Source organism: Arvicola amphibius, chromosome 12 (assembly GCF_903992535.2).
Source record: "Arvicola amphibius chromosome 12, mArvAmp1.2, whole genome shotgun sequence".
NCBI classification, from domain to species: domain Eukaryota; kingdom Metazoa; phylum Chordata; class Mammalia; order Rodentia; family Cricetidae; genus Arvicola; species Arvicola amphibius.
In genome coordinates this window covers 12,506,342-12,533,182 of record NC_052058.2, presented here as the reverse complement: position 1 = coordinate 12,533,182, position 26,841 = coordinate 12,506,342, and the positions used below count along the sequence as shown (strand labels likewise).

The 26,841-nt window shown below is 45.6% G+C and overlaps 1 protein-coding gene across 1 annotated transcript in view; it reads left to right on the top strand.

Annotated features, from left to right (window-relative positions):
- Susd4 (sushi domain containing 4) overlaps positions 1-26,841 on the top strand; it is a 123,561-nt gene that overhangs the window by 72,126 nt on the left and 24,594 nt on the right. The window contains 2 exon segments of the mRNA XM_042054000.1: positions 14,362-14,536; positions 19,074-19,262. Coding sequence (XP_041909934.1) covers positions 14,362-14,536; positions 19,074-19,262 — 364 coding nt within the window.

The window sequence follows — 26,841 nt, the reverse complement described above, 5'->3', positions numbered from 1 at the left end:
GCTTGATGTTTCCCTTTGGAGGAGGTGCTCCCCCACAGCACAGGGGCATTTCTCAAAGCTGCCCAGGCAGGTCCAGGGTGCACCCAGGAATCCCTTTGTACTTCCTGACTCCCTGTCTCTGTTACCCGGTTGCCTAATCATAGCCCAAAGGTTGATTAGAATGTAGAAGAATTGTTCCCAGGATGACCCCGGCTTGCTATGACTACATGTTTAACCCTTCTTTGTCTAACTTCCTTGCAGTATGCCAAAAAAAAAAAAAAAAAATCATCATGAAGGACTTTTTAAAGTACTTACTAAATATTTTGGCTCCCATAGGCCTGACCAGGATTGCTATAAAAGATGAATAATTGACATTTAGAAGATTATTCCAGCTTCCTGGGGGAAGGGCGCAATGTGAGTTAAGTATTATTATTACATTATAAATTTTTAATTAAAGATCCACCTTGACTCACAAGCTAGAGCTGGCAGTAGAGTTGGCAGCCAGCCCCTTTATTCATCGAAAGTGTGGGGTGCAGGCATTTTTCAAAAGCAGGGGAGTCTTACTCCTTTTTATGGCCTACTCATATATTAAGTTGAGCTGTCTTCCAGCTCCAGGAGCTTCACCAACAGATGGAAGCCCTAAAAATGTTTTATTTAGCGTCTTTTCTTCTCAGGTGTGCTTTCTATCACCTAGAATTCCTTCCATGTGCTCTAGCCGTGAGTTATTGAAAGAGGACAGCTTCTGACCCCAAGACGCGAGTATTCCCACGTCTTCCACTAAGACACACTCATGGTTACATCTTCTAAGGTAGGAGAGTGCAGAAAGGATACCCCCTGCCTGTCCCCAAGGCCACTTTTGCTGATGTTGACAGAAGTCATTCATTGCCCCTGCGCTCTCCCCTGTCATTTCCATGTGAATCTGACTTTTGTTCTTCAAGAATTTCTTATCTTAAATGTAGTACAATGACTTTGAAAGGGAAAAAGAAGAAATTCTAGAAGAAATAAGATCAGGTCAGACTGGGGCTGAGCCAGTAAGGAGGAGTGGCAGAATGACCACTTACCCCTTGGCAAGACAGCCAGATAGCCCACAGGCAAGGGTTTTTGGTAGCCTTATCATCAAGCCCAGCAAGTGCAGAGGGGAAGTCGCCACCAGGGCAGCATTGCTCCTTGCCAGCTGTGCCCACATTCTTGTTTTCTTCATCTGTAAACAATTCATCCCACCCTGACTGTACAAGGACCCTCACACAAGTGGGGCGGTGGGGTGGCTTTAAATCACAGAATTGCCAGGTAAATGGAGAGTCACAGCATCAGCGTGTTCTGATCCCTGTCAGGTCACGTGGAAAGGTCACAGGATGACTGATGGTGACCTTGAACACCTAGTTGACGATGGAGATTCCCCCAGAAAGCAGAAAACAAATAATTTTCATAAGCTCACACCTGCAACAACCCAGAGTTAGATTGACTATTTGTAAAAAATGTAGGGGTTAGCCCCCAGGGATTCCTTTCAACTAACGCAGCTGCTGGGGTCATTAAATTCCCGGCTAGCATCTTTGTTTTGACTGATGTTGTCTGTCTCCCTGTCCCATGCACTGGCGTTGGGTCTCTTCCAAATGGTTCTTTCTTAGCCTCTGATTGCCCCCGAGGTACGAAACGTGGACGCTTCCAGGCACCATGCCCCAAGCATCTTTCAGGGTGGAATATAAACTGATTGGACATGTGAGTGATTCTCCCGCTGGGCCTCAGGTACCCCTTGAGAGGCTTGTCCTGGGTCTTCTGTCTGTGAGTAAAGATGCTGTCAGTCATCCATCTGTGAGAACTGCCTTTGAACCCCATTATTTGATGGAGGAGGGTCATTTGCCTATGTGTTACTTTCATTGGTTAATAAAGAAAACTGCCTTGGCCCTTTAATAGGACAGAAAATTAGGTAGGTGGAGTAGACAGAACAGAATTGTGGAAAAAAAGAAAACAGAATCAGGCAGACGCCTCAGGCAGACGTCATAACTCTCCTCTCCGAGTGGACGCAGGCTAAGATCCTTCCCGATAAGCCACCACCTTGTGGTTGCTACACAAATTACTAAATATGGGTTTAAAGCAAGATATAAAAAATAGCAAAAAGAGGCTAAAACTAATGGGCCAAACAATGTTTAAATAAATACAATTTGTGTGTTGTTATTTCGGGTGTAAAGCTAGCCGTGCGGGAGCTGGGTGGCCGGGATGCAGCCTGCCGCTCCTTTTACAATTATTAGCTGGGAGAAGTAACTCAGAAGGCAAATGACCCAGTCAGCATGTATAAGGTCGTGAGATTGGTGTACTCGGTACCACCAAAGAAGAGCACCTGCCTAGCATAAAATTGTTTTTGGTTTAGTTTGGTTTTTCAAGACAGGGTTTTCCAGAAGCTATGGAGCCAGTCCTGGAACTCACTTTGTAGACCCATGTTGGCTTCGAAACTCACAGAGATCCACCTGCCTGTACCTCCCGAGTGCGAGTGCTGGGATTAAGGATGTGTGCCACCACCGCCAGGTCTGAAATTGTTTTTAATGCTTCTTCTGAGCCTGTTCTGCATCACCCAGTGCTTCCCATCTCTTCCTTTTTTACATATGAGGCTACTTTCCAGAAAGTGGCAACTGATCTCAAAATTTCTTTGAAGATAAGATAACTAATCTTTTTTTTTTTTTCAATTAGGAGAAACAGAAAGGGTGGGGAGATGATTCCATGGACAAAATGCCCTGCTGAGCAGGCATGAGGACCTGAGTTCGGGTCCCTAGCACCCATGTAAAAAGCCAGGCATGATGGCTTGTGCTTGTAATCCCAGCACTGGGGAGGGCAGAGACAAAGGATTTGAGGGCTTGCTGTCCCAGCCATCTCTCTGTATCAGTATCGATTAATTTCCAGGTTCTGTGGGAGACTCGGTCTCAAAATAATAATAATAATAATAATGAATTTTAATAATAAATAATAATAGATAATAGTGAGCAATAGAAGGGAACACTCGAAGTTAATCTCTATCCTTGCATTCATATGTATGCATACTCAGCATATATACGTGCATTTGCACACATAAACATGTACACATACATCCACATATATGAAGCCAAAAACGTCACAGTTTGCCTTTATGTTGAACCTGCACCAGTTTCTCTAATTTACATCAAGAGGTCAGCTTACCGTCTGAAAATTGTCTGGCAAATAAAGTTTTATGCTTTGAGAAATTTCAGAGCTTCATCCCCACACAGAGAATCCTTTGTCTCTAGACAGCCCATTAAATGGCTCCACCTCCAGACCCCAGCAAGCTCTGGGTGAGGTAGGGAAACAGGGCAGCTTCGTCAGTGATTTCTTACGCACTCATTTTGCTGTCCTTATGACTTCATTTAAATTTACAAAATTTGGTGAGCGTAGGAAAGGTTCGTGAAACAAAACAGTGAAGAAATAATCAGGGTGGTAACACCAACATCGCCATCATCCAGGGAGGAAATAGGCACTGCTGGTGTTTCCAGTCTCCTCCCTCCCTCTGAGAGGTGCAATCACCTTCTCATGATTGAGAAGTCAACCCCAAAGCACACACTATTCCCAAACATGTTATTTTCAGGTTGAATATCCTTTTGCCTAGTTTTGGAGTTTATGTACAGGCATTACATACAAAGTAGCATTGCTTTATGATCTGACTAATTTTATATTATGAAAATCCACACGTAATATGGCCCCACCGCTACAGCTGCATCATCTCCATTGTCTCTTGGTGCTCTAACGTAGACATGCCATCATTTGAAGATCATTTTGGTGGACTTTTTAGTTTTTTTAGACTTTTCCAATGTCTTCTGTTATAAATAGCACTGCAGGGAGGCATATCAGAAACATCCCTATTGACAAATGATAATCTTCTGTTCCTACTGGCTCTGTACCAGAGAGTAGAGCTGATGAGGTGATGTGCATATATCCTGTGTTAATAGATGTTGCTAATGACCTCAAGGGTTGTACCCAGTTTATACTTCTACAAACAGAATATGCCCTTAGTGTTAGCAATATTTTAACTGTCTGGCAGGCATGCAGTGCCCCCTCTAACTTTGTACTGGGATGCTTGTTTGGGAGTTTGTTCTGTGATTTTGGTTGGTGGTTGGCTGGCTTGTGTTGAGACGATGTAATCGAGTGCAGGACCCCTCCTGCCTCAGCCTCCCCACGCCCCACTTTTGGAGGGTATGTCCGCCACTCCCTGAGTCTCCCACCTTTCATGTTTCACTTCCCTGGTGAATAATAGAGTGAGAACCTTCTTGTGTTTATGGCCAGCTCATGATTCTCTCCTGTGAAGTGTCTGCTTAATTCGCTTAACCATTTATTGATCAGTTGTCTTTTCCGTATTGATTCTTAGGAGATTTATCGACACTGAATCCGAGTCCTTTGTGGCTGTGTAGGTGCTACAAAGCTTGCTCGTGGTCTTAAGGCTTTACTCTCTTATTGTCAGTGTGATGCACAGAATATTTTACGTGAATGCAGTCAAATTTATCAGTCTTTTTCTTTATGCTAAAGTTCTGTGGAGGTTTTCTTTGTCATGTTAAAAAATGTTTTCACAGGCTGGAGAGAAGGCTCTTCCAGTAAGACCCAAGTTTTGAGTCCACCATCCATGTTAGGTGTCTCACAACTACCGTAACTCCAGTCCAGGGAGAATCTGATGTCCCTCTTCTAGCTTCCACACACACAGACACACACACACACACACACACACACACAAACACACACACACAGGCATTGTCTTCTGTAATCTCAGAACCTTGCTGTCCTGCCCTCATATTTAGCCCCCTAACTCTCCTTCTTGGGCTTGGTTTATATATAATACATGTAACATTGTTCATTGGAATGAATGTCCCTCCTGATTCCCATGGCCCCCTATGTCCGGAGATGGAAGACCTAGCTCCATCTCTGTTCTATTGGTCTGTCTGTCCTGCGCTGGATGTTCTTCTGTTTTCATGACTGCAGCCCTGTAATTGCTCTTAACTGCCTGTAACACAAGCCTTACCCCCTTTCTCTGTTCTGTCAAGACTGCCTTGGCTCTTCTTGGCCTTCCATGTTTCCATATAAATCATAGAATGAGCACAGCAACTGTCAAAACAAGTTTGAATTCTTGAATGTTACTTTGTTGGGTTTTTGTGATTTGACACAGTCTAGAGTCACCTGGGTCTTGGTGAGGAACTGTCCAGATAGGTGTCCATGGGTGATTTTATTAGCTGGGCCTGTGGGCATGTCCATGGGTGATCTTTGATGATGTTAATTGATTACAGAAGACCCGGTCCAGTGTGGGTGGCAGCATCCCCTAGGCTTGGATCCTGGGTTGTGTTAAGAGCGGACAAGGGAACTGAACAGTAAGCATGCTGCATTCATCCTCTCTGCTCTTGACTGTGAGTGTGACTAGCTGCTTTCAAGTCTGTGACCTCTGTGACCTCCCTGCTCTGACCATAAACTGTGCCCATGATGAAAATAAATCTTTTCCCCCAAACTTTCTGTCAGGGTATTTTTGTCATAGCAACTAGAAAAGAAAAATAGTTTAAATCATAGTTAAAATTCTGAGGAAAATAAGACCTATGCAATATTAGTTCTCCCTACTTACTAAGGTCTTTAACAATTGTTCTCAATAATGTTTTCTATATGGAGGTCTTGTCTTTTATTTATTTGAATTTAGAATTCAGATTTTTATCTGAACTTTGATAAAAGTTTAAGTTATTAAATAATCTGTTAGAAATTCAGACATATTTGACTCATTTATTTTACTGTTTATATTTGTAAATTCTTGAAAGTTTTTTGTAAGTTCTTGAGTGTGTGAGAGTTTGCCTGCATGCATGTGTACAAGCCATGTGCATGCTAGGTGCCTTGGAGATCAGAAGACACTCTGTGGAAGACTGAAGAGGGTTTTGGAATCCCTGGACGGGAGTTACAGATGGTTGTGTGTCACCATGTGGGTTACTGGGAACTGAACCTGGGTCCTCTGCAAGGAGCAACAAGTGTTCCTAACTGCTGAGCTGTCATCTCTCCAGCTTCTATCTTTGCGAATTCTTATGGGGCTTACACAATCATCGTCATGTCATGTTTGAATACTAAAGCTCTTCTTTCTTCCTAGCTAATTCTTTCCAGTTTCCTCTTACTGGGTTCCTGCTTCAGTCAGGAAAACCCAGTGCTGCATCCAACGTATTGTTCGGGGTTAAGCCTTCCAGTCGGGGGCCCCAATCTCACATCGATGGCCTCTAGATTTACAGTACACACTTTTCTAATAATGTCCCTTGTTGAATTGCAGCATTTTGTTTAATTCCTAGCTATTAAGAGTTTTTCTTTTTAATATGAGTAGATGTGAAATTTAACCAAATGCTTTTTCACGTCTAGTAAGGTAGTAATTCTCTCCTTTATTCTGTTAAATGATCAGGTCCACATTGGTTGATCATTAAGTGTTAAGTCGGCTACTTGTGATGTGTTTGAATTGTGTTGGCTGATGTTGCTGACCTTGAGTTCTGCACCATGTTGCCTGAGGTGGGGTTGTTCTGAGTGTTTCTCCCGTCTGTGCATTCTTTCCACTGGTGTCATAATCAAGGGAGGCTGCCCCATAAACATGCTGCTGTCCTGCAGAAGAGCCCCTCCTTACTCCGGGTGGTGAGTAAGATTGCTGCCTGATCTCCCACAGACATGCAGTAGAATTCAAGAAGTAACCTGGGTCTGGAGGATGCTTGTGGGAAGCCTTTCTGATTTAAACTGAATTTTCTTTATGTTTTATATAAGCGTAGCTTGGTGATTTGGGTAAATGATAATATTTCTTGCCTTACATGAAGAATTTGACTTCATCTAAATTCTCAGATGTTTAGATTTCATGTTTTTATCTGACTTTTTAACTTTTAATGTAGGCTATGCCATGCTATATCTTTTTAATCCTACATGTTTGGGTGCACTACATAGTTCTTGATAAATCCTATCAGTGATTGTTGATTGTGACTTTGAAGGACCAATACTTGATCTTGTTGGTCCTTCTTAGCTTTTGTTTCTTTTATTGTTAATGATCTCCCTATCATTTACTCTTTATTATTTATATCTTTGTACTTTATTCAGGCTTAATCATCTATCCATTTTCTGACCATTTAAGAATTCTTAATTTTAGTTCTAAAGGATAACCCTAAATTTGTATATATCTAATAACATACCTCAATATTTACAAAGCAAAATTCAATAGAACTTTTAAGTACAAACCCATAGCTACAATAAAAACATAACATGGAAATATGAACAGCCAGTCAGCAAATTTTGCTTAATCAACTCTAAGGTGTGTGTTCTTGACTTTTTTTAAGTATTTAATTTTTCTGTGTATACTTAGATGTTTTTGTTTCTTGAGTCTCATTGTGTAGCCTTGACTGGCCTCAAACCCATAGAGTTCCAAACCAATCTGCCTCTGCCTCCTGAGTGCTGGGATTACTGGCAGGTATGAGCAACGATGCTGGACCTTCGTGTGTGTTTAGGCTTAAAGAGAAATGTATGCCCATAGATTTATTTGCATATTATATACATTACTGTTGGCAGAAGCCATCTGTTCCCAGCTGCCCAGATCACAAATAATTACACAGAAACTATATTATTTAAGTCACTGTTTGGCCGGTCATCTAAGCATATTGTTAGCTAGCTCTTATATCTTTAGTTAAACCCATTTTATTATTTTATATTTTTACCATGAGGCTCATGGCTTACCAGCCAAGGTTCTGGCTGGCAGCTCACGTCTTTCCTCCTCTGGTGGCTCCATGGCTTCTCCCCTGACTCTACCTACTCTCTCCTCCTCTATCTGCTTAGAACTCCCGCCTTGCCCTATTTGCTAAGCCACTGGCCAAAACAGCTTATTCATTAATCAATAAAAGCAAAACATACACAGAAGGACTTCCACACCATTTCCCCTTTTCTGTTTAAATAAAAAGGAAGGTTTTAACTTTAACATAGTAAAATTACGTATAACAGACAGGTATTAAGTAAGAATTACTTAAAGTTACAGCATCTGGTATTTACATTATTTTATCATAACTAAGGAAAAACTATAATTATAAACTATCTATTTTTTAACTTTAGCAAAGACTCCAGAAGGATATAATATTACCTAAGTAAACAGGAAGTACATTGTGAGCAGCTTTCAAAACTGCTATTGTTTATTATTTAGGATGATATTACTAAGTTTCCAACATAGGAGTTTTGTAACAATTCATTTCTATCTTATTTTCATTGTGGCCCAAATACATGTTCAGTAATTTCAGTCACTTGCTGTTTGTTGAGTCTGAATTTCCAGTGTGGTCAGTCTTTGTGAATGTCGCGTATATACTCCAGTATATGTAATGTGTAACAGTCTAGCCCTGCAGAGTGGACGGCTAATATCTACTATCTAAGTTATAAATATAAAATACAAAGATAAGTACCTTAAGCTCAGCTCAGTGTCATAGGGCCATCCTGTGCTAAGTAGCAACCCTGTCTCAAAAAAAGAAAAGAAAGTCTTTAAAAGGGGGGTACTTTTAAGTAGCAAATCACAAAGAAGTGTTCTTACCATCATTTTTGACACCCCCCCCTTCCGGTCTGTCTGTCTGTGTCCGTGTGTTTTTCTTAGTGGTTTCAGGAAGGCAACTAGTAATTCCACAGTAGAATTCAATGTAGAGCCACAGCTGTCAAGTGTATTCCAATGCTACATCAGGTTTCATCATCAAAGTCAACATCTTTAAAGAAGAAGAACCAGCCAGAAACCATCTCTGCTTATGAAGCGAAGCCATGCACAGGGTGGTACCTCTTTTCTTGTCAGCACCCCCCTCTTTTCTGTTGGCAAAACCCCCTCTTTCCATCGGCTTCCCTTCTGGACAACAATAGCCGTCACCTCTCCCTCTCCCTGGCTCCATGTTGTTTGTCTGTAATTTTGCCCGGACTGATCCAATTCAACTCCTGCAGCCTACCCCTGAGTGAACCAGTAGTCAGGGCAGTCTCTCTGGGTTGTATTGAATGAAACAGCGATGCTAATGATGGATGCCAGTAGGATCATGAATTAAAATACCATCTAATGGTGCAAAGTTTCAGTGTCCTACAGCCTCCCACTATCTGACTTTATCTGCAGATCTGGGGATCTCCACGGCCCGTTTCAGATTCAGCAGTAATCAGTCAGACTCACATAACTTAGAAAATCTGTGAACCCTGTGGATAAGTGTATGACAGTGGGGACACACAGGTTAAAATCTCACAAGAGAAGAGGTACGTAGGGCAGGATCTAGGAGTCACGGCCACCAGCCCCAGTGGAGCTGTGCCCACAGTGCCTGTCTGTCAGAGCAGCAGTGTATGATGGTGTATCCATAACCAGGAAGACTCACTCATGTGTTAGTGTCCAGAGTTTTTATTGGGGTTCTTTCATATAGACAGTGTTGATTACTGTTGGCTGATATTGGGTCTCCAGTCCCACCAGGAAACTGAACTGATATTTGGTGTCCCAATCACACAGACTACATAGCATGCCTGACTCTACTAGGTGAGAAAGGGTCCTTATCTCAGGCAGGACACTCCAGGACCTGAGGACAAAACCATACCTTTGGCCAAGGTTCATCCTTCACTACACAAGTGACAAACCTTTTGAGAATATAATTCAGACTCTTCTACAAGCTTAGGGTCTAATAGTGTCCCATCCCACTAAAATAAAACCCCACTCCCTGTCCTAATCTATCAGGCCCTGTGTGGTTGGCCCCCCCCCCCCCCCCGCCCCCGCCCCGCCCCGGCTCCATTGGCTGCTATCTTCCAAACACACAGGTCTTCCCTAGTGTGTTTTAGGACCCCAAGCTCCTTTCTGGCCTTTGTGCTAACCTAACCATTCTGCCTGAAATCTCCCACATCCACGTGTAATTGGATCTGTGCTGTCATTCAGGTCTCAGCTTAATAAATGTCATTTCCTCAGAGGCCCCTTGCCTGTCTGCTCGAATTAAATGAGTCCCCGAGTCACTCCCTGTCTTATCACCACATTATGAGCTCACCGCAGTCGCGAGATTCGCCTGTTATTCTCTAGCTCATTTGTCTCTTAATTTTGCGGTTAGAAGCGTCCCTCATGCAAATGCTGGAAGAGTAGAAATGAGGACGTCTCTGTCCCCCACACCTAGGACACACCGGACCTGGGTGTGGGCTCAGCAGTCTGCCGAATGAATGAATGAAGAAGAGGGTGAATAAGTAAGCTTACTGTTGCCAGTTCGTGGGAATGTAAGTCAGATTCTTTACGGCAAGACATTTAGAGCCTTTAACATAATGACGTGGCTTGTAAGGCTCTTATGTATCTACACATCATATATTCATGGTCCTGGGAATGGTTTTGCATTTTTACATATAACCAACATCTTAAAATTTTTTTGACTCTTCCTGCACCTGTCCCCGCCCCCTGGGACTGTACTCTGCTGACTAGTCTAATAAATTAGTCTGTACTTCAGTGTAACTGTGCAACACTGCCTCAGGATCTCTCCTTTTGGACTTGTTCATGACACTGAGTCTGTTTTTAATAGGTTCAGTGTACAGCAGTGGCCGTGGTGGGCTGGTGAAATAGGGCTTTCAGAATGGAAACCTTTGATACCCCCTCTGGCTACATCCTGAAGTGCCCGTTTATGGCTCGCCAACCTGAGTTCTAACTGTTGCCGGATTCTGTGTGACAGAATCAAATATTGACAGATGGCTTCTAGTCTTTGCTTATGATACGTTTGCAGTGGCTTTGTCTTTTTTTTTTTCTGAATGGATGAATCTGTGGCCTAGGAAGTTGTGTTACAAACAGTCCCTGGCTTAACAATGGTTCAGCTTAATGATGCTTCGACTTTCCCATGATGTGGGAGCGATGCCCACTCAGTCGAAAGCTCCCTTCACATTTTGAATTTTGTGTTTTCATGAGTTAGTGATGCATAGCGCAGGATTCCATTCTGATGCTGGTCGAGGGCAGCAAACTGCAGCTTCTACTCAACCGCAAGACAGGGAGGGAAAGTGAACTACACTGCACTGCACTGGGCCGCTGATCTGGGAGGTTCAGTAGGTTATATCGTGTGCGTGCATTGCTGAGGGGAGGGATGCACACACATGTGCGTGCACAGGAGTGTGGAAGCTAGGGGACAACCTTGGACGTCATCCTCCAGGAGTGACAACCACCTTGTTTTTTGAGATAGGGTCTCTCATTGGCTTTGAGCTCACCCATTAGGCTAGATGATGATGATGATGATGATGATGATGATGATGATGATGATGATGATATTAGTTCTAGGACTTGAACTCAGGTCTTCAGGCTTGCAAGCGTTTCTGCTGATTGAGCCCTCTCCCCATCCCCATTTTCAGCTTTTAATGTTTTCCATTTACAGTGAACTTTTCTGTGTCTAGCTCCTATGTAACCCCAGGAGCATCCATATTCCTCTGTAAAACTTCAGCAGCATTAGTGAAGATTAGACATATATTTGCAAATACTCAAGGTTCTGATTCCTTTCCTAGCAATGAGGTCGGTGGTTATTTACCGTCACCAAAGCTCCTCGGGGCAGATACTTATTCCAGGCCCCATCTTACCCTTCCTTTTGGGAGAGTGGATGCCACCTAGTGTGCATGAACAGTCAGAGAGGGGGTGGGTGACCTTTCCTTCTGTTCAAGTTGAAGTTTTATTAGAGCTGACCTGGACCAGCTTTCCCCTTGGTCCTCGAGCATATCTCAGCCTGTTTTCTCTGCTTTAGTAGGGCTTTAGTAGCCTTACTGCTGGGTGACTCTCCCATGTAGTGGAGTGGTGTTGTGTCACCCATACAGGCTCTTTTTTTGACCAGAGTATATCACCCCCCCCCACACACACACACATACACACTGCAGCACACCTAACCTGGGTGAAACATCCCACATTAATCTTAACACAGGCTGGAAAGTCAATCTTGTGAGCCAGGCCTGGGAAGCTTCTCTCTCTGACCAGCCTTTATCAACCTGTCTGTGATATCCAGGTGGCCACTCTGTCCATTGACTTTACTGCCCACACTGGCTACCTCCCAACTATGCTAGTTAATTTTTAAAGACATGTAAAGCCCATCATGGGAGGGTTGTTTAGACATATACATTACCACTGCAAGAACTGTTTACACCAAGATTTTACAGACAGATGCCTTGATAAATGTGTTTTTACTTGCTGTGCATAATTTCTGCTTAGTGCCATTGAGAAAAACATAGTTCACATTTTCCATTAAGAGGAAGGCAGCGCTGGGGTGCAGAGATTTGTCAGTTACCTTGTGACTATTCTAGGCTTGATTTGGAAGAAATTAGGCTATTTAAACTCAGAAAACTATCGGTGAAGCTTGAATAGTTAGAGCATTCTTTTCCACAGACGGATACAAAGTGGATGAGAGTCGAATAGAAACCAGTAGACAGCTCTTTAGCCTTGACTGTAGCGGGGAAGCCCTGGTGTGCTCAAATCCAGCTGACTGGGCTCAGAGGGCCTTGCGTTCCCAGAATTCTTGGTGGAACTTTAGGCAGCGCCCCTTCCCTGCAGCGAGTGCAAATGAGTCTGGGAATGGGGAAACCTTGGGGAAGACCTGTGCCAATGTGACAAAGATCTTGCTCTCAAGTTAGTGGTGGCAAAGATAAAGATACACGTGGACTTACAGATGATCTACAGTGAATGTCCTCTGCTCTTCTCTCTTAGGGAGGCCGCTTGTCTGAGTCTCCTTCATTGTTCATGCCCTGCTTTCTGGAGTCTGCTGTGCCCTGCCCTGAGCTGCTTCTAGAGAAGCTAGCACCAACCCCATCATGCCCTTGATGGACCCTTTGTAGAATAACCAAAGCCAGCAGCTGCCAGCCATGTGAAATATTACCTTTCTACCTGTATCAGGGCTCCCAGGGCTCAGTGCCTCAGAGCTGACAATTCCAAGCTGAAGCATCCTGATGAACAGGACTCTTCTTGTTAATGCTGTTCCAGCCACATTGTGCATTCTGTAGACTCTAGGGAGCAGCTCGGAAGCCAAAGATCCTTTAGCACATTGAAGAATTTCTGGAGAAAGGTTCTGACTGGAAAAACACTACCCTTAGATTTTGGCCTTGTTTTCAAAAAAATTAAGAATTCAGAAATTTGAAATATAGCCCATCCCCAGGTCATAAACCTTTGTGCATTGATGTTGCCGGTAAAACCTTGAGATAGAACATCTACCCAGAAGTCACTGTGTCCAGCTTTCCATCCCCAACACTAAAATATTATACACAAAATCAGAAGCATTTAACAGAGATGTACTCAAGAGGGATGGGGAAAAACACACAGTAATTAATGTGACTTGAACCAGAGAGGACTGTTGTGAGCTGCTCAGGGGTAGGACGAGCAGAGTCCCAACGTGGCAGTGAGGAGCACTGCAGTTTGTTTCTACGGTGAATTGTGGAAGTAGCTCGTCTTTGCACTCTTCGATCTGCTTTTGTCATTTTGTTGCCTGTCCTCGCTGCCCCTTTAACTCTCCCCTATTTCCCCTTTTCCTTGTCCTTTTCTCTTGGTCTCAGTCACTCCGTGTGAGCACAGAGTATGCCCGACTGTCCTGAACCCTAGGAGGTTGGCAAGAGTATATGTTGGCCTAGCATTCTTTGAAGAGCACAAAGTGTAGACAGGAAGTGTTAGTAGCAAAGGCAGGGACAGTTCAGTCTCTGTGCTGTTCTGCACATGGTGTGTGCTCATCGAGGCCCTGCACCATGCCTGGGTGGCTGCAGCAACCAGCCTGACAGGCTGCACCATGTTAAAGCCTGTCGCAAACACAGCCAGCTCTTCGTTCATTTCCAGAATTATTCAGATCAACTGTCTGGTAGTGTCTTAGGTAGGGTTCTGCTTGCTGTAAGGAACACCATGACCACAGCAACTTTATAAAGAAAAAACATTTAATTTGGGTGGCTTACAGTTTCAGAGGTTTAGTCCATTATCATCGTGGCGGGGAAATACGGCAGCATGCAGGCAGACATGGGGCTGGAGAAGGAACTGAGAGTTCTACATCTTGATCCATGGGCAACAGGAAGTGAACTGAGTTAACACTGGGCATAGCTTAAAGCATAGGAGACCTCAAAGCCCACCCCCACAGTGGTGAACTTCTTTCTAAAGGTGCCACTCCCTATGAGCTTATGGGGGCCAATTACATTCGAACTACCACAGATAGAAAGGGGTGGAGTCGGCAGATAAAGTTCTTTTGGTAAGGAGGTCCCTGCACACTGGGTCCCTCTTCCTGTTAGTTCTGACACAGGCTGTGAACTTGTCATTATCAGCTGAGTCTGGTGACAGATGAAGTACCATGTGTCTGTTTGTTGTATAGTTTGAGACCAGGGCTGAAATTGAGATCTTCATTGCAAAGCAGTTAACATTTTAAATTTGCAAAACAAAGTAACATTCATCTTTTATTGCAGACTGCCAGCCTCCCCCAAATTGAAGATGCTGAGATTCATAACAAGACATATAGACATGGAGATAAGTTGATTATCACCTGTCATGAGGGATTCAAGATCCGGTACCCTGACCTATACAACATGGTTTCATTATGTCGTGATGATGGAACATGGGATAACCTGCCCATCTGTCAAGGTAGGAGATGGGAGCCACTGCTGTCAACGGTGCTTGTCGTGACTTCATTGAAGAAGGTGTACGTACATGATCCTCTAACACAGCCACAGAGGTTATGGCAGAAAGATACAAAATCGCCCCACCTAGGTCCCGGTCTGTCTTTTGGTGACTTCTCATAGAGTCTCACTGTTCCTTATGGTCACTCAGCACCGTATACTCTGATTCTAGATGGGGAGAGACCTTATTCTTTAGTATATTGGGTATCACTCTTTTTCCACAGAAAACTATAAAATAGTTTAAGAATAAGGAGAACTGGGCTCATGAAGGGACTCAGCAGGGAGAGGCTTGCACTTATATGCCTGACAACCTGAGTTTGGTCTCTGATTGCACTAATAAAGGTAGGAGAGAACTGACCATCATAGGCATTCCGGCTTGCACAAGTGTGCCCAAGAGCATGCGCACATGCATGTACATGCCCACACAGACACATACATGCATACACACACAAACAACAACAATAGTAATAATAATAAATTAAAAATAATTTGGAGGCTTTGTAGCTAGGCTGTGAACGCATGGATGAATTATTGTTGTCTGCTCAATGGAAACTGCAGGGTGCACTCAGTAGTGAGGACATAGCAAACCCATCTTACAGAGACTCTTTTCTCTTCAATATTGTCCCTTCTTATAATGCATGAAAAACAGAGAAATAGTCACATTCAGATGCGTCCAAACCACCCAGTGAATATTTACCCTTCCGCATTTTTCATATTTGCCCCAGCCACCGTGTACAGAGGAACCTGTTTTTGAAAATAAGCCCTTCAGTTCACATTAATTCTGATTTTATTTTTTGACATGTGACTTGGTCTAAAGAACCAAAAAAACAAACAATGCATAATAATTCATAGTTTGAGAGAGAAGGAGGGCCATTCAGATTTGCTCCAAGAGCCCCGGCATGTTCAAGTTGAGAAGAATGTCAGCTTGGTGCTGGGGAATCACAACTGGCAGGCCCTGATATTGCGTTGTGTGCCCCATCCTCAGAAATAGATTGTTTTCCTACACGAGAGCTTAACAGTTGCAACCCTATGACAGAAAGAAGGGTTCAGACTTGGGAGGACAGAGGAGGAGCCCAGCCGCCACGCTCTGTCCTGTGGCCTGTGTCCCTAGCCTGCCCTAAAAGAGACATGGATTCATTTATCTGTCCAGAGACTGCCTACCAAACAAGCAACTGGCGCCTGGGCTGGGCGCCTCATGCAAATAAAGATCATTAGCCACAGATTCATTCCAGACACTAATCCTTTCCAGGGCTGGAGGCGCAGGAAGACAGTCACCTCAGACTGCAGCCACTCCCTGCAGTCCTGTTTTCTCCACATCCTTTCTCTGCCCCCCTCATTCTTTCCAGTTCCCACTTGATTGCTGAAATACACTGTGTTCCTTAAGAATTCTTTCCCCTGTGGCCTTTCGGGGTGTTATTTTAGAGAGTTTAGATATGTACCTCACTGTTGCTCTGTCTGACCAACCTGGATCCCTCTCCCTTTCTCAAATTCTCCTCAAGACATGACTTCTCTAGGTCAGTAACAAGAGCACTGACTGTTACTTTTTGTTTTTATTTTTATTTTACAGTATTACTGGGATTTGAACCCAAGGTTTCACCCATGCTGTTCAGCGCCATGCTTCTGAGCTATGCCCCATTTCCGTTTTTTTGCTCCTAATTTTGAAAGGTCTCACTAAATTGCCCAGGCTAGCCCTGAACTCACTCCATAACGCAGACAGGCCTTGAACTTACGTTGCTCTTGCCTCAGTCCCCCAAGCAGCTGGAATGATAGGCCTACATCACTGGCCTACACCTGGTTACTCTTAAGAGATATGCTACTTCAGATGCCACAGGCCCCAGCCCTGCTGTCGCTCCTCAGAACTCTCCGTCCTGTGCGTGATTGCTGCTGGGGACGGCCCCGCCAGCAGCCGCCCTGCCAGCTTTCCTCTGGCCCCGCCCAGCTGGCACAGCACAGAAAGAAGGATTTCTGAGTTGCCGCAGACAGCCTGGCACCTCTCCGAGCCCCCTGGTGAATTGTAATTGGCTCTTAAGAGTGACATTTCATTCTAGAACTTTTATTTGCACCTATAGATCCAGGGGCTAAAGCTCCAGTAGGCATCTCTCTATTATCTAGAAGTGCAAATGGAAATCCCATTGAACTATTGAGTTGAAGCCTGATCCCACTGTTATATTTAGGATGGGCTGTCTCCAACCAAGAGCGAATGTATCTTTCCCTCTCAGTGCTGATTAGCTGCACAAATTATAGCTCCTGCCATCTCCTCAGGAGGAGTGGAGTACAGGCTGCTCAGAGGCCATTTTTTTTTAATGGATACTTAAGGTTTTGGAGAGTGTGTGCATGCCCTGCTCACTGTGGGGCAGAATCAGTTATGATTTGGGAAAGCCCAGCATCTCCCCACAAGCAGCTTAGAACTGGAGCCCCATTGTGGCAAGGAGTACTGGGCCCTCCTGGTACCGTGTCAGCCAGCTGAACTGTGTAAGCATCCCATGCCTTCCTTTTGTCCCTGTTAATGGATTTATCTGCTGTTTCTCAATTACTGATTCCGTTTCTTCCTGATTTCCACTCTTCTTTCCAACTCTTCCCACTTTACTTTTGCTGTAAACATTACCAGTTGTTAGCTTCGGAAGATTAAAAACCACCTAAGGGAGGGAACATGAGAGGTGGCTCAGTTGGTAAAGTACCTGCGAGCATAAAAATCTGAGTTGGGATCTCCAGGACAACAGAAGCTGGGCTTGGCATGGTGACAAGCATCTAGAGCCCAGTGCTGGGGTACAGAGACAGGGCAAGCTCTTGGTCAGCCAGCCTAGCCAAGACAGTGATCCCCTGATGCAGTGAGAGATTCTGTCTAAAAAAGAGAGAGAGAAAGAAATAGAAGACACCTAACATCAGTCTTCAACCTCCACACATGTAATATTCTCTCTCTCTCTCTCTCTCTCTCTCTCTCTCTCTCTCTCTCTCTCTCACACACACACACACACACTAAGGTAGCAGGGATTGAGGAAACCATGAGATGAAGTGAAAAGATGCTGAGTTCTGCTGCTTCTGCTGCTTCGCTTCGAGGAGTGAGGGGAGGGTCTAGAAACATCCTGACTGATTCTGGGTCAAGGCCTTCTCAGCTTGTGGGCCTGGGTAGCCTGAGGCATAGCAGTGAGGTCGGTACCACACAATCAAAACTGAGTGACTGTTTGTCCCTAAGTCCTGCACCTCTGGTGCCTCCTTTGTCTTTCCTCACTCTGGTCAGCAGGTGCTACAGCAGCTTGCTGAGAGAGTCCCTCAAAACAAGTGTCTAGTCAGGCAGTGGTGGCACACGCCTTTAATCCCAGCACTCAGAAGGCAGAGACAGGCGGATCTCTGTGAGTTTGAGGTCAGCCTGGTCAGCAGGGCAAGTTCCAGGACAGGTTCCAAAGTTACAGAGAAACCCTTTCTCGAAAAAACAAAATCAGAAAAACCCGTGTCTAAGATAGCCAGCTCTAGAGGAGGACTTGGCCATCTGCTGCTTTGCACAGACTCCAAACCCTGTGCTCAACAGCTAGGCAGAAAAATGGGTGTTTTCATTATCCATTGTTTGCTTCACACACATGCCTTCCCCCTGGAAGAATATCACCCTGTGATGTCATTATGCCCTCCAGTGTCATGACTCGGCTCACTACAGTTCTATGACATCAGGAACAGCACACTCAGGATTCTGTCCCAATAGGAATGGCATAGTCTTCAAGACCGAAAGGTCACCAGTGATTTAGACCCAGGGTCCGGTTTCCCATTTGTTCTCTGATAGCACACAACTTGTTCTCTTTGGTGCACAGAGCCATTATACAGCTGTGCTTCTCAGAGGGGCCCTCCCACCTGGCCATTAGCATTGCATATCCTTGGACTCCACCAAGACCTGCTGAGACTTATGAGCTGGAGTCTGTGTCTGTCAAGCCCTCTGGGGAAATTTCCAGCTTGAAAACCAGCACACTTTAAGACTCTTAACCTATTTTACTTAAAACCAGACATCCAGAAATCTAGTAGTACCAGCTCAAGCAGGATTCTGTCCCGTGATGGAATATAACCTGCCCAAGTCACAGACTACTAGCCATTGTAATGTCTGTTGCCTCCTCGGGTGCCTCAGTGGCCCTCATCCCTGAGGTCACCTTAAACGACATGGGGAGCTTCATAAACACATAGTGACCCCCAGGCTCTCGTCCTGGGCATGGGGCTTGGGCACCGCTGCTTTGCAAAAGCCCCTCAGGTGATGCTGGGGTTCCATTCGGTACAGCCTCACCTGGCTAGGGATGTGCTAATCCATATGCTACTCGTCCCCTTCTTCCCCTCTAACCCTTTATCAGACCCTTGTGGTACCGTTTCAAATATCCCAGGAAACATCTGTCTACACATAACCCAAGTCTGCAATGCTCTTTTTTTTGCCAGTGGACAATCCCAAAGAGTTCCTCAGTGCCATTTGCTGTACAGGTGTGCAAAGGCAGCCTAGTGAAACCTTCTTGTTTTTCCTTGATGTTTGACAGGCTGCCTGAGACCTCTAGCCTCTTCCAATGGCTACGTGAACATCTCGGAGTTCCAGACCTCCTTCCCCGTGGGAACTGTGATAGCCTATCGCTGCTTCCCTGGATTTAAACTCGAGGGTTCTGAGTACATTGAATGCTTACACAACCTTATCTGGTCATCCAGCCCACCCCGGTGCCTTGCTCTGGAAGGTAACACATATAAGTCTTTCGGAAGTGGGTGTGGAGATGGGAGGCGTCTCATTGTGGCCAGGAGTGACTTTTGCTTGCCTGGGTCCAGACCATCCACCTGTCACGGAGCTATACCCACATTAGACTTGCCCCCCTCCCCTCCCCGCCCACCACCATTCTTAGTAAGGGGAAGAAGGCAAATATCAGAAGCTGAAATAATCAGATGTCAGACTGCGAGATATCGCAAAGTTAAATGAGATGCCTTCAAAAATTAATTTTCTCTGCACCAAATGATAGCAGATGGCGTTGTGGCACCACCCGCCCCCGTCTCTCCCCTCGTTTACTGTTGTGCCAATGTTTCTCTCCTTTCCCATGCATTATAGCTAAGCCATAAATATTTGGCTGTAAGACACTCTTGGAAGTCTGTAAGCAGGAGTCCGCTCTCCCCTGTCTTTATGACATCTGTTTGGTTATGGGGGTACTGCTAAAGACCACTGTCTGTGTTAGTTAGAGGGTGTGGCTTCCATTTCCAGTATCAGAGCAGTGTCCTGGGGTTCCTCACACCCTCTGCCGCTGACCTTCAACATCCTCCTTCAGCCCTGGTTTGTCTTAGGTCTCGAAGTCTCACCTGATGGGCTTCTTAACCTCTGAATTGATGGGGTGGGGGAGGAGTCTCTGTGAGAACATGGCAGGGGAGAAAGCTTTCATTCCAAAGCCTGTCCAAACCTGTCCAAAACTTAACTTCCCCCAAACAATAGCATGTCAGAGCAGACCAGCACCCCCAAGTTTACGGCAGCATAGCTACCGGATTCCCTGCTGCAACCTCAGGAGGAGTGGGCTTGGGAGTGTACTGGGGGAAGAGGAGGTTGGCAGGAGGGGAGGGGAGCAATGAGAGAAGACTTTTATTTCCAAACGGAAGACAGACATGGAGGGGGCTGGCCAGAGCAGAGCCTCCTTAGAGAGGAGCTAAGAAAAGGTGGGAGGGAGGGATGGCCACTCAGTGCCATTCATTCTACTAGGGTCCCCACACATTTCTATCTCCCACATAGCCCACATTTCCTAGGGACAGAGGCCAGGGTAGAGGTATTAACAGTGAGACACCCTAGTATATTTGAATTGCTTATAACAGTAAGTTTTCAGTGGGAGCATTCAGTAGGAACTTAGAATGTGTGTGTGTGTGTGTGTGTGTGTGTGTGTGTGTGTGTGTTCTTAATCTGAAATTCAATTGATTGTTGTACCTCTACTTGCTGAAGCTGGCCAGCCTAGTCTCCAGAGACAAGGTCACCCATGTAGTCACCTCTCCATTGTCTACCTGTGGTCCACGGTGAATGTGAGCTGTCACGAAAGGGCCCGCCTTCCTAGTTCCTGGAGGATTTTCCCTGTTCACATAACCAGAAATCAAGGGTAGTTTGAAGATATCACTGTTATGATTTTATCAATTTGAAATGCCTGTTTTAGGATCTTTTCAAATCTGCCTTAACTGCATCTCAAGTAGTCAGATTCTGTAAGCTTCATTTGGGGACTCTGAGAGCAGCCTTTTATGGAGCCTGGAGAATAAGATATGGATAGACATAAAACAAAATCTGACTTCAAGAGGCGAGGATCTAAGGTTATAATAAACAGGGAGCTACGAGCAGTCCGTGACGGAAAACGGGCCCCATTGCTGAGCACATGCACTGTGTCTGTTGCCAGTCTCAGCTCTGGCCACGGAAGGATCTGGAAACCCTGCTGATGATTGCCTGCCTATGCCAAAAAGGCCACTCAGCGCCCACCTCCCCCCACCATTTAAATGACTTTGGCATCTTTGTTTTTATTGCCCATCTCTTCAGAATATCCAAGGAAGTAGTTTATGAGCCCTTTCAAAGCAACAGAGGTCAAAAGTATAAAGGCTACAAATCTAAACTCACAGGCCGAGTAAGTTAAGGGTTACTTGATCCTCAGGACCACATAGAAACTGAAGCAAGCCGTGATTGGACACAGTAGTGAGCACCTGTAAGCCAGATACTCGGCAGGCGGTGACAGGAGGATTCGTTAGACAGAACAACAAAACAAAATCTTATCTATTAAAAAAAAAAAGTAAAAATGAAAGCACTGGGTTGAAATAAAATACAAAGATTCGTGAGAAAGTCATCCAGGGAGTGACATATTTTTCATTCTTCCTTTCATTTTAAAACATTGGTGCATGGCTGATATACCATCGCAAGGTAAACAGCATAGATCAGCATTCTTTGGGAATCTGCCCCTTCACATGTCACCTGCCTTTCCCCTTCTTCCTGTCTTACGAAGCACACATTTCATGTAATTTGATTTTCCTTTATGGTATAGTAAAAACGGTCTATGCTACGGACTTTTGAATCCATCAGTGTCCTGACCGCAACAGTGAGTGGATGCAGACAAGCAGAGCTGTAAAAATCCTTCCCCAACCTCCTTACCTCGTACTTATCCCCAACCTCCCACCATCGGTTGGCCTGTCACTCATGCATGTCACTTTAGCTGTCCCCAAACTCAACCTGGCCAGTTGCTTGCTCAGCACTCATAGTACCCTGGGTTCACTCCCCAATACCACGTAAGGCAGGTATGGTGGCACACACCTGTATCCCAGCGCTCAGAAGGTTGAAATAAGAGATTCAGGAGTTCAAGACCATCCTTAGCTATATGGTGAGTCAAGGCCAACCTTGGATACATGCATCTCAAAAATAATAAAATAGGAGTGGAGAATTGGCTCAGTGATTAAGATCACACACTACTCTTGAAGAGGACCCGAGTTTGGGTCCCACACTAATGTCAAGTGGTTCACACCCACCTGTGACCCCAGCTCCAGGGGAATCTTTTGCTTCTGGCCTCCACCTACCTGCTCTCAAATGCACACACGCACACACACATGCAATTTAAAATAATAAAAATCATAAAAGAATAGATTAGAATAGAAAGTGGTACTTATCATAATTCATGGAACTATAAGGCTTTTAAATTTTAAGACAATTTTCTTCTCTTTTATTTTGAGACAGGGTTTCTCTGTGTAATAGCCAGATATAGTATTTTTAAGGAAGTACCTGGCACCTAGTGTCAGGGTCTCCCACAACTCTCAGATTTAGGTATAAAATCACCCTAAGAAGACTATGGCCATGAATAAAATGCCCAGACCGTATGCTCATGCGCTGTGACTCTCTCTTTGGCTGTCTGCGTGCTCTCCTCTGTGTTTGGAAATACCTCACGATAGCAATGGCTGCTTCACTTCGAGAGCTCTGCGTCAGACTCTCGCCATCGTGTCCTCTGGTCCTTCTGTCGTCTTTTCTGCTCTCAGCCCCATCTTTCTGATGAGCAAATGCAGGCTGGAACTCGAGCCTGGGGCTCTGCCACTTGAAACCATCCGTCTTGTCTAATTACTTTGTACAGACCGCCTTGCAGTCTGACTGAAAGGTGATTTGATAGCTTTACAGTCATTTTTTTTTTTTTTGAATTCCCCAAGAATGCTCCCTTTATTGTGTTCAGGGGCAGATTATATAGAGATAGCCACGCCCCAGCCAAATACAGTCATTTTTGAAGTAAAAAAAAAAAATTAAAATAATTGCTGCATAGGAAGGACTTTGTCTTTCTCGTCCAGTTGTCCCCTGGAGATAGGCTGGAAGGAGGCGCCTATGGGTGCTGTTGGTGTACACTGCTACCTCCCGGCGGTGCCAGCATTCTTGGCTACAGTGGAGCCCTGTTTCAGGGAGCTCGGCAGAGATCGTTGGTCCCTTTCAGACTGAGACAGTGACACCTTGGTGGGTAGCAGGACTTATGCAGACTCTGGGGCGTGACTCCTACCACGTGGCACTGCTTCTCCCTGGAGTCCTGAAGAGCCGGCCTTTGAGAGACAAGTGTGAGTGACCCCATCGTCAAGGTCAGGCTTCACGAGGAGTTGATCGTTAGAAAGAAAGGTCATGGCAGTGCGATCAGGAGTTCTGAGAACGACTCCAAGGGTTGTGCATTTGAAGCCCTGCACTGTTCTGACTGACAGTGGTCACGTTCTGGAAGTCACCAGTGTCCCTGTGTTTGTATCATGTGATTTGGCCTCTGAGATGCCTTAAATCACTGCTGTATTGATCTGTTTAGGCAAGGAAGGTATACGCCATGGGTCCTTATATGTTGGCATCTTTTGTAGGTCTATGAGTTTGTCTTCTTTCCCTTCTCAGGCCCTTTCATCTCCATGGCTGTCACCTCTGTCTCTTTCCCATACACACTTACGTGCTGAATCCAAATCTTATTTTTACAAAACTTCTTTGTCAGTGAGCACGAGCATTCTCTCACTTCCAAGTGCTGAGAACCCTGACCCAGGCTCTGGGGAACTGCAAGAAAGGAAAGGATATAATTCAGTTATTTGCAGGGTTGACCGTCTGTTCGAACAGGAAGAACAAGGCAGATCTCACCATCTAGAGACCCGTATCATTGCCACGGTCTACGCGTCCCCATGCAGCTATTTTACCATAGGGCACGTCAGAGATTCTGCTCCTGGGACGAGTGGGAGGGTGGGGGACAGTGGGAGATATCACAGTTGCAAAGTGAAATCTTTACCCAGCCATGCATGGCTCTCTATTTTCCCAGAGTCTGAGCAGGAAGCTCCACAGAGCTCACCAGGCTGTGTGAATGCCTTAGCATGTGGAGGGTGCTGGCCCAAGGGCTTGAAGAATGGGATGTGGGAGGAGAGTGAGGGGCATTAGACAAGCAAGTGAACTGTCCGGGTAGTAGTTCAAAAGAAGCTGGTGGGCACAGCATTTAGGTAAAGAAGATTAAAATCTTTCTAGAGTCTGTCTGACACTGGGCCTGTGTGGCGTGCCCGCTGTGTATGGTGGAGTTCTAGCCGTGTGTAGAGTGCAGAAAAACCGTCTTTTTCTCCAGGAGGATGAACCCCTAAGAAAGTGTTGGTGTCTGGAACATTCTCTTACATTCAGGCTTTGGCATGACCTAGAAGTGGTGCGTGTACCATGCTTATCTAGTTGCAGAAATTCCTGGCAACCATTTTTCCAAATGGTGGATGAGGGAGAGCAGATCCTATGGCAAATGACAAGATCCAGAGAACGGATGGCTGAAGTATGCTCTCGGAATTCAGAATCTGTGGCTTACAGCTCCTACATACATTAAAAACCTCCATCCATATTCCTTCTCCCCCACCTCTCTTCCTTGGAGGGAAGGACGGGTTTGTTTGGGGCTTACACCTTGAGGGGACATGATGCATGGAAAGGCACAATGGCAGGAAGCAAGGTGGTTAGTCACCTTGTGTCCACATGTATGAAGCAGAGAAGATACAGGGAGTGAGGCTGGGCTATGAAGTCACGAGGCCCGCTCCTACCGCCTAAGGTTCCACGACCGTCCAGCCTTGTGGTTGGACTCCAGTGTTCTGACACACAAGCCTCCACAGAATGTTTTCCAGTCAAACCACAGTTTTCTGCCACTGGTCCCCCTCAGGCCATGCCTCTCTCCTCCTGCAAGAGGCACTCAGTCCAGCCTCTGAAGTCCCCAGATAGTCTTTAACTGTCCTGACAATGTTGAGTCCCTCTTGAGACTCCAGGAACTCTCTTCACTCGGCTCATTTTCAGAGGGTGTTATCATCTGTCCCAGAGGGGAAGGCGTGATGGCAGATGGGTGAAGGCAGAAGCTGGTCACATCACAGTGGCACTCAGTCCCTAACTGCTAAGTTAGAGGACCCGAACCTCCATTTGGAAGTCCTTCTTTTAGTAGATCTCTAGAAATAAAGTATGGGGCCATGATTCCCTCCAGAAAAGACCACACATTCAGTGGGATTAGGCTTTGAAAAGAAAGACATTCCAGCCAGCGCTGTCTGCTGTTTTAATTAAGTGCCTGTGAGATTCATGTATTCATTCTGTAAACGTTTTAATGCTTAGCTGCTGTGGAGTCTGCAAGACCCAGGGACAAGTTAGTGACTTAAGATCTGGGGTTCCTGTAGCTCTTCTTGCTACTGGTGAGACCCCTTCTGCCTGCAGGGGGAGGTGGGCTCAGAATACCCTGCCTGTCAGTTATCTAGGGTGCCTGCTGCCTGCTCTGAGGCCAGGCAGAAGGGCTTCCAGAGTGAGGCCTTCCTGGTTCTGAGAGAGTTGCTGCTGGATGGTGTGTTTGTCCATTGGATTATCCCCAAAAGGAGCAGATTGCTCTAGCATGGTGGTTCTCAATCTTCCTAATGCTGAGACGCCTTAACACAGTTCCTCGTGTTGCGGTGACCCCCCAACCATAAAATTATTTTCATTGCTACTTCATAACTAACTTTGCTACTGTTATGAATCATAATGTAAACATCTATGTTTTCCGATGGTCTTTTGGGCGGGGTCACGACCCACAGGTTGAGAACGGCTACTCTAGACACTTTGACAGTTTGAACGGTAGCTGCCCCAGGTGCTCAAGGCTGCCTTGGCCTCATGCCTGGCATTTGTACTGGGAGCAAAGCTGACTGGCCCTCTGTATCATGAGCCCAGAGTGACCCCCCATGCCTATTCATGGCCCAGCTCACAGGGTGAGAAGGAGTTGTGATCAATGATGGCTCAGTCACCGAGAAGCTGCCGTGTGGTCTCCTCAGAACCCGCTGGGGCCCAGGGGCCCTTCGGGTCAGCATTCTTTCATAAGAAAAAGAAGAAAAGCAAGAACCCTGTTTGGCCAAATGTGAAATAGCTTGAAAAGGTTCCAATTTGAGATCAAAGCTCAAAGCCAGCTTGGATGTGGGGGACTCATTTTGTAGTGTACTTTGTTCCCAAGTCAAAACACATTCAGGAGCTAGAGGCGACCAGCCAGAGAGATGCCTGTGGTGATTTCTCACTGTGGGATTCCCACCTTCTCCTGGAAGCACCTAAGGACTTCAAAGGAGAGGCCACAGGAATCTGAGCATCTTTGAATGAGAAGCCTCGTTTGCCTGGAGCAGAGAGCTCCTGGGAGACAGGCCGCCCCACCCCACACACCCAGGGCCCCACTCTCACCCCCAGGAGGTAGATGGAAACTGAGAGCTCTCTGGGGAAGCAGTTTTGTCCCAGGAAGGTGACTACCAATCATGGCCCATGATAAAATCTGTTGTCACCAGCTCCCTTCTTCAGCCAGAATCTTTTGGCTCCTATGTGTCAGCTTCTTGCCGCCTCTCAAGGGCAAGCAAGGAAGACCCAGAATCTCTCGCTTTCCTTCCTGGTGTCCAAATAAGGGAGGCCTGGGTAAGGTGTGTAGCTTAGTTCTCTGTAGAGTGCCCTACCTAGGACTTTGAGAACAAAGGGGATGACAGAAGAGTCTCCTCAGGGACACTGTGGGTCTGACTTTACCCTCCCCATCCGTCCCACCTCCCCCTGCCCTACAGAGCCAGGTATTGAATCCAGGGCCTCGGGCATGCCAGGTAGGTGCCCCACTACTGAGCTACATTCATAGCACCTGGTTTTTAAAGACAGAATCTCTCCAGGTAGCCCAAGTTAGCATTACACTTGCTGTCTTCTTGCTTCAACCTCTGGAGCACTGACATAGCAGGAGAATGACAGACCACAGAGAACAAAGCCATAGACATCGTCACTACCTCTACCCTGCTGCCCTCGAACACCTTCTCTGTGGGGATGAATGGGAGCTGGCTTGGCTATGG